At 36.1% G+C, this 12,101-nt stretch overlaps 1 protein-coding gene across 2 annotated transcripts in view; it reads left to right on the top strand.

Annotated features, from left to right (window-relative positions):
* The window catches only part of UPF2 (UPF2 regulator of nonsense mediated mRNA decay), a 108,723-nt gene that overhangs the window by 24,822 nt on the left and 71,800 nt on the right, over positions 1–12,101 (top strand). For both annotated transcript variants that reach the window (XM_034643478.1, XM_002925150.4), the window contains exons 6-7: positions 8,475–8,624; positions 10,146–10,249. In XM_034643478.1, coding sequence (XP_034499369.1) covers positions 8,475–8,624; positions 10,146–10,249 — 254 coding nt within the window. The remainder of the gene's footprint in view (positions 1–8,474; positions 8,625–10,145; positions 10,250–12,101) is intronic.

Here is a 12,101-nt window from a genome sequence, read left to right as displayed (position 1 = left end):
CAGTCACACCATGTTCTCTAAAGGGAATTCTGCCATACCGTAGAGATAGAGGGCAGATGGGAGGGAATGGTGGCGGGGAAAGCAGATAATTTTTTTTTAAATGTACTTTTGTATTCTGATATATTTATTAGGGAACTCATTTAAAATACAATAGCAGGTAATTTTTATTTAATAATCACTTCATGCCAAACATCATTTTAGTACTTTATAAGTAAAAAATTGTTTAATTCTCATAATAACCCTGTGAGGCAGCTACTGTTGTCCCTGTTTTCAGATGAGGAAACTTGACAAAGGGGTTGAGTAACTATCCAGGCTTAAGTAACTTACACAGCTAGTAAGTGGTGAATCTGAAATTTTATCCTCGTTAATGAATAACTTGGGCCCTTAATTCCTGTGTTACACTGCTTTCTGAGTTATGTTAAGATTAGTAATTGATGTATCTTATACTAAAACTAGAAAGTAACATTCTTTGCTTTTGATGTACAAGTCTTATAACACATACTTCTAAAACATTCCATTACTCCTGTACCCATTAAGTTTATCTCCATTCCTCCCTTCTCTGTAGCCCCTGGCAAATACCAATTTGCATTCTGTGTCTATAGATTTATCTATTTCTAGTGTTTCATACAACTGGAACCACACGATCTATGATCTTTTGTGTCTGACTTCTTTTACTTAGCATTATGTTTTAGAGGTACACCACATTGTGCATTTGTCAGTACTCCATTCCTTTTTGTGGTTGAATTACATTTCATTTTGTGTATCACAGGTTGCTTTACCATTTATCCATCAGTGGACTTTTGAGCTGTTAACCACATTTTGGCTACTGTGAATACTGTGAATAGTGCTGCTATGAATATGTACTTACCTGAGTCCCTATTTTCAATTTGTTGAGTATACACCTAGGAATTGCGGGGTTATGTGGTAATATTTTTTTTAATTGAAGTATAGTTGACATACAATGTTATATTAGTTTCAGGTATACAACATTGTGATTAGACAATTCTGTATGTTGTATAGTGCTCACCACTANAGGGTTATGTAATATTTTTTTTAATTGAAGTATAGTTGACATATAATGTTATATTAGTTTCAGGTATACAACATTGTGATTAGACAATTCTGTATGTTGTATAGTGCTCACCACTATACCTGTAGTTACCATCTGTTACCATACAAAGTTATTACAATAACTACTGAGTGGGAGAAGATACTTGCAAATGATATATCTGATAAGGGGTTAATATGCAAAATATATAAAGAACTCCTACGACTCAGTACCAAATAAACCCAAATCATTTGATTGAAAAATGGGCAGAGGATCTGAATATACGTTTTTCTGAAGAAGACATACAGATGGCCAATAGACCATGAAAAGATGCTCAACACCACTACTTGTCACGGAAATGCAAATCAAACCACAGTGAGGCATCACCTCCCACCAGTCAAAATTGCTAGTATCAAAAAGACAAGAAATCACAGGTGTTGGTGAGGATGTGGAGAAAAGGGAATCTTCATTATTGTTGGTGGGAATGCAAATTGGTACTACAAATAGGAAACAGGATGGAATTTCCTCAAATTAAAAATAAAGGGGCACCTGGGTGGCTTAGTTGTTAAGTGTCTGCCTTCGGCTCAGGGCGTGATCCCGGTGTTCTGGGATCGAGCCCCACATGAGGCTCCTCTGCTGGGAGCCTGCTTCTTCCTCTCCCACTCCCCCTTCCTGTGTTCCTTCTCTCGCTGGCTGTCTCTCTTTCTGTCAAATAAATAAATACAATCTTTAAAAAAAAATTAAAAATAGAAATACCATACAATCCACTAATTCCACTATTGGGTATTTACCCAAGGAAAACAAAAAACAGTAATTTGAAAGGATATATATATGCACCCCTATGTTTATTGCAACACTATTTACAGTAGCCAGAATATGGAAGCAAAGTAAGTACCTGTTGATAGATCTGAATGGATAAAGAGACTATGGCATATATATAAAATGAAATGTTACTCAGTCATAAGAAGGAATAAAGTCTTGGGCGCCTGTGGCTCAGTAGGTTGAGTGTCTGCCTTCTGCTCAGGTCATGATCTCAGGGTCCTGGGATCAAGCCCCATGTCGAGCTCTCTGCAACAGGGAACCTGCTTCTCCCTTTACCCCCGCCTGTCCCGCCCCCTGCCCCAGCTTGTGTTCTCTTGCTCACTCTTTCTCAAATAAATAAATAAATAAATGAAATCTTAAAAAAATAAAAATAAAATCTTGTTATTTGCAACAACTTGGATGTTGTTGGATGGACGTAGAGAATATTATGCTAAGTAAAATAATTCTGACAAAGAAATACTGTATGATTTCACTTATATGTGGAATCTGAAAAACAAACAAATGAAAAGAAAAAGAAAAAACCAGAAACAGATTTATTACACCCAACAAACTGGCAGTTGCCAGAGGGAAGGGGTGCAAAGGGATGGATGAGAATAGGTGAGGGGGATTAAGAGATATAGACTTCTGTGTTTAACTTTTAGAACTCCCAAACTGTGTTGTACAGTGTCTGAACCATTTTAACATTCATACCAGCCATGTACAAGGGTTCTGGTTTTATTTTACATCCTTACCAACACTTGTTATTATATGATTTTCTTTTTCCTACAGCTGTCCTAGTGGGTGTAAAGGTGGTATTGTGGTTTTGATTACATTTTCCTAATGACTAGTGATGTTGCATATCTTTTCATGTGGTTGTTGGCCATTTGTATATTTTTGCTGTCTTTTTAAGTCCTTTGTCCATTTTTTAATTAAGTTGCCTCTTTGTTGTAAGAATTTTTAAAATATTCTGGATATTAGACCCTTAACAGATTTGCAAATATTTTTCCCATTCTAAAGGTTGTCTTTTTACTTTCTTGATAATGTCCTTTGACACACAAAACCTTTTTTTTAATATTAGACTTCGTTTTTTAGAGCTGTTTTAGGTTCACAGCAAAATTAGGCCGAAAGTACACAGTTCCCATATCCCCCATTCCTCCACACATGCACAGCATCCCTCACAACATCCCAACCACGGTGGTACATGTGTTACAGGTAACATATGTAGTAACATACTATCACCCAAACACCAAAAGTTTTTACCTGAAAGTTTTTCTTAAAGGATCAGTTTTGTTCTCTTTTTTTCATATATAACATATATATTAAATGGGGGATAGGGTGGTGCTGAATACTAACTGAAGGAATAATAAAACAGTTTCTTTTTATAACATTCTTCTTCAGAATTTAAGTTAAAATATACTGAATGTGAAAATTAGGATATTTAAAAAATTTATATTTTTTATTTAAATTCAATTAGCATATAACATATTACTGATTTCAGAGGTAGAGGTCAGTGATTCATCAGTCTTATATAATACCCAGTGCTCATTACATTATGTGCCCTCCTTAATGTCTGTCACCCAGTTACCCCATCCCCCTGCCCCCTCCCCTTCAGCAGCCCTCAGTTTGTTTCCTGTACTTAAGATTCTCTTATGGTTTGTCTCCCTCTCTGATTTCTTCTTGTTTTATTTTTTCCTCTCTTCCCCTATGATCATATCCTCTGTTTTGTTTCTTAAATTCCACATATCAGTGAGATCATATGATAATTGTTTTTCTTCGATTGACTTTTCGCTTAGCGTAACACACTCTGGTTCCATCCATGTTGTTGCAAATGGCAATATTTCTTTCCCTTTTTTGATGGCTGAGTAGTATTAAAAAATTAGGCTGTTTTTGTGAAAATGATAGTTGAGGTTATCCTTTGTTGAGAACACCTTACAGGTGACCCTTGTGTTACCATAAAAACTTCTTGGTTAGTCTCAAAGATGTTCTTACCTTAAGGTATATTTTACTTTATATTTTATGGAGAGTAGTGTTGAAATATTTGAAATATTTCTAGAAGTATAAGGAAAATATATATAAAATGCTCATTTTAGATACCTGCTACTCAGTTTTGTCAGTTAAAATTTTTCAAAAGGCATCTCCCCATATAAATACAATTGAAGCCCTGAGTGAGGAGTAGTTTCTAAAACATTAGTTACCTCAATATTTCTTTCTACCATCCTTTAGGTTTTTCATAGCATCATTCAAGTTTGACTTACTTGAAGGGTTCTAATGTGTGGAGGGTTTTTTGTTTGTTTGTTTGTTTGTTTGTTTTGAGGTACTGGGTTTAGGGTCTCGACCTCTTTTGTGAGATAATGTACTGAGGGACATGGGCGAGACAAATATTAACAAGTCTATGGACTTAACAGCCACATTAGTGGGGAGCAGCCAGGGCCTCAAAAATTTGAATATGAAGGAGAGTAGGAATGGGGCCACAGGAAAAGTAGGAAAAGTACAAAGAACTGTGTCTGTTAAGACAGTGGGGCCAGGGACACCTGGGTGGCTCAGTTAAGTGTCTTGACTCTTGATTTCGGGTCATGATCTCAGTGTTGTGAGATAGAGCCCTGCACACGGGGCTCCATTCTCAGTGGGGACTCAGCTTGGGATTCTCTCTGTTCCTCTCCCTTGCCCCGTACCCCAGCATGCGCATGTGTGCGTGTGCTTGCTCTCTTAAATCTTAAAAAAAAAAAAGAAAGACCGTGGGGGCACTAACCATGGTTGGAGATCAGATAAAAGTCTGCGAAGGAATGGACCTTTGTGATAGACTTTTTGAAGCTTGACTTAGATTTTGACCAGAGGTATTGGGGTGGACCTTCCAAGTAGAGAGAATGGCATGAAAAAAAGACATAGAAGCTGGAATGATGTAGTACATTTGGAGAGGAAGTAAGGATCAAATAATTCATTTTGCCTTTTTAGAAGATGTAATAAATTAGGAGGGTAGTGAGAAATTGATTTGGACTATCTTGCTACAGACCATGAATACCATTTATTTGAAGTTTAACATAGATGCATAGATGTGATGGATATGCAGCTTTTTGTTACTCTGTTTTGTTACTTTCTGTTAAAGGTTATTCTGTCAATGGTATATAGGATAAATTAGAGTAGAAATAAGGTGTGGACTGGCAGGTCTCTGTTTTAGTAATGTAAGAGATCATTCATAGGAACCAGTAACAAGAAAGAAGAGAAGGGGGGATATGGTCTTACATACAGAAATATACCCAAGAATGAGTAGATCAAATTTGGTGATTGACTAAACAGTTGAACTTATTAAAAGAAAGAAAATGCCATTTTATTTGGTAGAGGTATTCTGTGGATAAAAGCTATAGGATAGTTTCTACTACTAACTGGTTTGAACTCAAGGCATCTTTCTTTGCCTTTCATTCTTACCAGCATGATAGAAAATTAATGTTCCCAAACTGCACCCGCCCCGAAATCACCTCAGATCACTAACTTAAATATCTCTGTGTCCTTACACCTTAACTTTCTCAGGTCCCCTCACTGCCCTGCTTCTGTTTCTTTTGAGACCTCTCCAGTCCCTTTGTTGGCTCCCTCAATTTTTTTTTATTTTTTCATTATTATTATTATTATTATTATTTTGGGCTTCCAGTAGTCTCCACCTGCTTTCACTTACCTTCTTTTCTAGATTGCATGCTGGCATATACATCTTTAATATTTTTCTTATACATTGGTCTCCTTTTGTCTTTCATTCATACATGCCTGTCAGGTTCAGCCCTGGATGAACTCAGTCATCCACCATATTGGTTTCTGTATTCAAACTGTTGAGCTTTCCTAGAGATGATCAGTTAGATAGCTTGATAACTTGATAAATTCATGGTCACCAGTCTCAACCAGGTTCTCAACACTGTATGGAAACTTGACAGCATCTCTGTCCTCAGCTCACTCTCCTATACTCCGTAACACATTTTCATTCTTTCTCCAGTTTTCATTCTGCTTCCCTCCTTAGCAGAAGATGATGTGCGATATAGTACTTCATAGAGAAGATGGAAGCCATCAGATAGAACCCCCTCAACAGTGTGCCCCTTCTGATTTGTAAATCTCCCTGTCTTAGGGCTTATAGAATGTTTCTTCCCTGGATGATAAGGTGAAATTTTACACCTTCTATATAAGGCCAGTCCATCTTCTTGCTCTGAATCTTGTTTCCCTCTTTCTCCTGAACCCTATTGCAATCCATTGTCCCTTTTTGATCTCTTTGGTATCGAACTGCCTCTCTCTCCCTCTCTCTACTGGATCCTTAATCTCCATATTCAAACATATTCTCATCTTTAAAAAACAAAACAGATCAAAACAAATTGTGCATACTCTGAAACTTCCTGAGCCTCTCATCCCTTGTCATCTACCGTCCTCTGTCTTTTTTATGCAGTCCTCTTGAAAGATGCAGATTGTTCACACTCCAATCTGGCTCTAGCCTCACCTCTACTCTGGAACTGTTTTTGCCAAAATTACCAGTCACCTTCACGTTGCTGTATCTCATGGGCAGTTTCTAGTCTGTCTCATTTGATCTCTCAAACCATTCACCACAGTTTACTATTTCCTTTGTGAAGCATTTCCATTCCATGGCTTCTGTGGCACTAAACCTTCCTGTCTTCTCTACTTACCTTCTTCAGCTTCCACTTTCATTTGCCCTTTTAAATATCAATGTCTTTCGGGCTCAGATAGAAGAGGAAGGAGCAGTCACTACAGTAATAAAGTCTAGTTAATTCAACCTTTTACATGTATCTCAGATTGGTTTTGCCCTTACTGCTAGTATTCTAATCCAAGGTACTATCGTGTCTTAATCTGGGCCACTGTGTGGTACTTCCTCCCTGGCTGCCCTGGATTTGCTCTTGCTGCCTTCTGTACATTCTAAAAAATTAATTTTACTCTATCTTTTAATGCCTTTGCATTTATTTGAAATATAATGTAAACTTGTTAACATTGTTTGTTGGACCCTGTATAGTTTGGTTTAGGTCTTCCTTTCCAATATCTGATACCACATTAACCTTATTTTTTTCTCCTTTTCAGCATCTGCAACAGGCCAGTCTTCTTGCTTCATAGCCTTCCCTCATTGTGTTTTCTGCTTGGAAACCTCTCTTTACCATACCCCTCTGACTCCCTTATGTATATTAATTTAATTTCCTTGGATAGATTGTACATTTCTTGAGAGCAGGAGTCACATTTTAAGGTTTGTGTGAATGTTCAGCAGCTTAGCATAGTTTTGAATACACAGCAGCTGATCAGTAAATGTTGGTTTTTTGATAGCCAGTCTTCAGAGAATACTGGGGAGTGAGCGTATGCTCCATATGGGCAGGGGTTTTCATCTGGTACAAAGTTGTGTCCTTGTTGTTTAGAACAGTAGTTAGCATGTATTAAGAATTTAGGTGTCAGTTGAATGGAAAGATGAATGCATGAGAAAATGCAGTAGAGGCAGCAAACCAATCCATATTAGAGCTTTGATTCTTCCAAATATGGGATGGCATCATGTATCAGTAAAATATTTCTGCTTTCAATGCAGAAATATTGAAATTAGAGACTGTAAGAAAAGTTGAGGCTGAGAAATATAATAATTTCAGTTGGCACCCTAAGTCTATAATTCTTTTAAGCATAAAGTCTTTAACTCAGGTTTTTTTTGTTTTTTTGTTTTTTTTTTTAAAGATTTTATTTATTTAACAGAGAGAGAGATAGAGATTGAGAAAAAGCAGAGGGAGCAGCAGGCAGAGGGAGAAGGAGAAGCAGGTTCCCCGCTGAGCAGGGAGCCTGATGTGGGGCTCAATCCCAGGACCCTGAGATCATGACCTGAGCCAAAGGCAGGCACTCAACCGACTGAGCCACCCAGGCACCCCAGTTTTTTATTGATGAAAATTTTCAAGCACAAAAGTAAGGCTAATACAGTGAACTGGCAATTACCTATCAGCAACAGTGATTAACATTATGGCAATATTGTTGAAATCGGGTTTAGCTCCTCTTTCTTTTTTATTCTTTCTGTTGAGCCTTATTTCCAACTTCTGGCCATTTTCCTTTGTTTTGTTACATTTTTTATTTCCTCTAAGCCCTGACATCTAAATTATAAGGATGTTTCCCTAATTGGTCTTTTTACATCTAGTCTTTCTGATTTATCTTGTGTATTGTTTGTAAGTCAATTTTCACATCACCTCACATTTAAATATTATCTCCCGCTCATGACCCACCAAACTCATACTGTGTAAAACACAAAGTCTGAACTTGTCATCATGGATTTTGAGACCCACCTTAATCTGAGTCCACGTTATCTAATCAACTTTATTTTCCTCTCATCTTTACCACAGATCCTCATGCCGTGTATGTCTCCATCGGTCCATCCACCCACCCACCCACCCATTCCTTTGGTTAATAGATGGCGTATAGAATCAAAGAAGTTATGGTCTTTGTTCTCAATGAGTGTGCTATATCTTATAAAATCTGTGTATATTAAATATATATTCAAATTTATTGCCAGGTATATATGTGGATTCTAAGACAAATGATGCAGATATTATGAATCCTTATCTATTTTTGTGGTAGGATTTCAATATGACTTTTAATTCAGAGATACTGATTCTTTGTTTTCAAATAGAAACAAAAGAACCTAAGGATAATAAGGAGGTATCAAATCCTGATGATTTGGAACTTGAGTTGGAGAACCTAGAAATTAATGATGATACCTTGGAGTTAGAGGGTGGAGATGAAGCTGAGGATCTCACAAAGAAACTTCTTGATGAGCAAGGTAAACGTTATTTTGCTAACGATTTAATTTTTGATTAATTTATATACACAGAGCTCTTGCTTTACTCTTTAATTCTCTGTTTTCCTGTTGTTCCAGGCCATCACTTTTTTGGAATTTGATTTAGAATACAAACATGACATGTCCCATATAATGTGAATACACGCTTTAATGATCATCTAAACTCTAAATATCTTAATAGATACTTCTTCTGCTTCTTTACTTGCTAGTTTGTCCTGAATTTACTTTAATTTATGGTATAATCTTTACAGTCTTAACAAAAAAGTATTTGAAAGTTATGCTAAAATGGTTGAGAGATAAAAGGCAACTGGTAGACCAGTTTATTTGTTACAGTTTTGTCTTTATAATTGAGTAATGTTTTGTGTTTAGTAATAAAAATGTTATATTGTTAATTATTCCCTAAATACTTCCTATTAGGGTTTTTTTTTAAGTTAGGACTTTTTATTTAAGTACAATTAACATACAGTATATTAGCGTCAGGTGTACAATATGATGATTCAGCGATTCTGTATATTACTTGGTGCTCGTCATGAGAAGTTTACTCTTAATCCCCTCTATCTATTTCATCTGCCTGCCCACCTGCCTCCCCTCTAGCAACCACCAATTTGTTCTCTGTATTTGAGAGTCTTTTATGTTTGTCTCTTTTTTTCTTTGTTCATTTGTTTTGTTTTTTAAATTCCATATATGAGTGAAATCCTATGGTATTTGTTTTTCTCTGACTTATTTCACTTAGCATTATACTCTTTAGCTCCGTTCATGTTGTTGCGAATGGCAAGATCTCATTCTTTTTATGCTGAGTAGTATTTCCATTTTTTATATATATACACACACCACATCTTCTTTATCCATTTATTAGGTAGGATTTTTTTTATTAGAAGGACACCTTTTGTCAGTATTGCTGATTTCTCTATTGTCTTCATTGTTTCCTACTGCAGATTTTCTTTTCTCCATGTCATGAAGGGAGGGTGGGCGTGGTTGGAGGCTTCCCTAGGCCCAGATCCTATCAAGCTGTTAACATCAAAGTAAAAGAGAATCTCCTTCAGTGTCTGTACATAAGTATCATGGAAGGATTTGGCTAGTCCTGTGTCATGGTTGCTTGTGACTAAGAGGAAGGTGGTATGCTGTGCTTTGGCTGTGCCCTTCCCTATCAGAATCCCATGGGTTGTCTTCAAAGGCAAGCAAGTGAAGTTACTTGAAGACATGGGGAGGGATGCTCAGCAGATAAAAATAACAAATTTACTATAAAACTACATGCAGTTTTTAAGTTTTCGTTTCTAATGCAAAAGTTTGCCTTTTCATGTTTGATATCTGAAAGACTGTGTAGTATCTTTAGGTTCTGATTCTAGATATACCCAAACTTCAGGGTAATAGCTTAAAAAAGGCTTCCGTTTTTTCATGAGGAAGAAAAGCTCTAGATTATCTATTTGCCAAAGAACAATTGAATGTTTCTGTTCTTGTCTCTATGTATTTTTTTAACCTATTTAAAATTTTATTTTATATTAGAACAAGAGGATGAAGAAGCCAGCACTGGATCTCATCTCAAGCTCATTGTAGATGCTTTCCTCCAGCAGCTGCCCAACTGTGTCAACCGAGATCTGATAGACAAGGTATAATTGTCATGGTTTAACTTTATGCAAGCGCATAGACCTTGTGGAATAGTTCTAATTAGTAATGTGTGTGGGTTTTGGATTGTTTTAGCCATAGAACAAACTGTTTCTTCAAGTAGAATCTTATATGGGAATCCAAAATAAACATAGAAAATTGAAGCCAATTTGTAGATGTTATCTTTGAGTGTGAAACTGTCTGGAATTGGCATGACACTTTTCCCCTTCATATAGGAACTCCACATTTTGGAAAATATGGTTTTAGACCAGAAATTCTTAAAGTATGCTTTGTCAATTCCTGGAGTCTCTTGAGGTGCTTTCATGAGGTCTGTAAGGTTAAAACTGTTTTCATACCAATACCGCCCCACACAGCCCCACCTTTTTGTTGTTTTTGACATTTGCAAAAGCAACTGGCAATTTAGCATGAGTGGGTGCAATGATAGCAAACTGTACTAGTAGCCTTTATAATTCTTCACTGCCTTACATTTGCAATTAAAAAGAGAGCGCTTTCACTTAAGAATCTCCGGATGACTCTATAAAAATTTGTGATTTTATTTCATTTCAATCTTTGAGTACACATCCTTTTAATCTGAAAAAATGGGGATTGCATATAAGGCACTTACACTTTCTCCAGGTTGTCTTGAGAAAAACCACTGTGTGATTGAGTTGCAGACTGAACTAGAATACCATTTTTACTTGAAAGAAGTGATGGGCAAACTGTGTTTACTCAAACTTGGGTATTTAGCAGACAGTTTTCCAACATGAACAAAGTGAGCCTCTCACTTCAAGGACAGCAACAAAGTATTTATTACCAATGAACGAATTGGAGTTTTCAACAACAGTTAGAATTTTGGAAAACTTAACGTCTACCACCATAAGCTTGATACCTTCCCAGTTCTTTCCTGAAGAGATTTTATTGATGAGACTTTTCTGATGAGATTGGCAATGATATTACATAATGTATTTTTAAATATATAAAATTATGTGTGTGGAAGATCTGTATAGCTCAGTGAACCATTGTTCTAAGTGACCATGAGACTGTGTTCACAGAATTGTGCTTGGATGTTTAAGGTTCACTCAAAAGTGCAAGGTAGACCAATGATTTTAATCTAATGTAGCATGAAAAATTGATTTATATGGTTTGGGCCCCACATTGCAACTAACTGTTAGGAAACTACTACTTATCAAGTTTTGGGGTAGTATCAAAGCATATCTACAATTAGTGGAAAGTATATTAAAAGTACACCTCCCTTTTCTAGCTATGTATATATCTGACGTTGGATATCCTTCATTCAAAAAACAAACCCTGTAACAGATTGAATGCATAGGTAGATATGAAAGTCTAGCTATTTTCTTAAAAAGTACCACTTTTGGTACTAATTTTTTTTTCATCTTGAAAAGTATGTATTTCCAAAAAGAAGTAACAACTAATAGGTTTATTGGTATCTATAAGTGAAATAATATTTTAAAAGTCTCTCAATTTTAATTTCTAATACAGTAAATGATGATAAATGTAACCCACGAAAACAAAGTTCTTTCAGGTCCTTAATTTTTGAGACTATGAAGTAAAGGGCTCTTGAGACCCAAAGTTTGAAAGCTTGCTTCAAGCCACTTTTTGGCAAAGTGCAATATAATAATTTTTTTCTCATAATGCTTTGACAGTCTCCTGTAGAGAACTACAGAAGTTAGATTATTTTTCGACTTTGAGCTCATTTAAGTCTCCTTCAAATAATTTAGATGTATTTCAGTAACTATTCATGTAATCAAGTAGGCTTGAAACTCTGTTTCCAAATTGTCTTACTTCTTAGAGTGATTAGGTCAATGTATGGTTTTCAAAAACTTAGTAAGTTTGAAA

Source organism: Ailuropoda melanoleuca, chromosome 15 (assembly GCF_002007445.2).
Source record: "Ailuropoda melanoleuca isolate Jingjing chromosome 15, ASM200744v2, whole genome shotgun sequence".
NCBI classification, from domain to species: domain Eukaryota; kingdom Metazoa; phylum Chordata; class Mammalia; order Carnivora; family Ursidae; genus Ailuropoda; species Ailuropoda melanoleuca.
The sequence above is the reverse complement of the archived record's forward strand: the minus strand, read 5'-3'. Positions and strand labels throughout refer to the sequence as shown.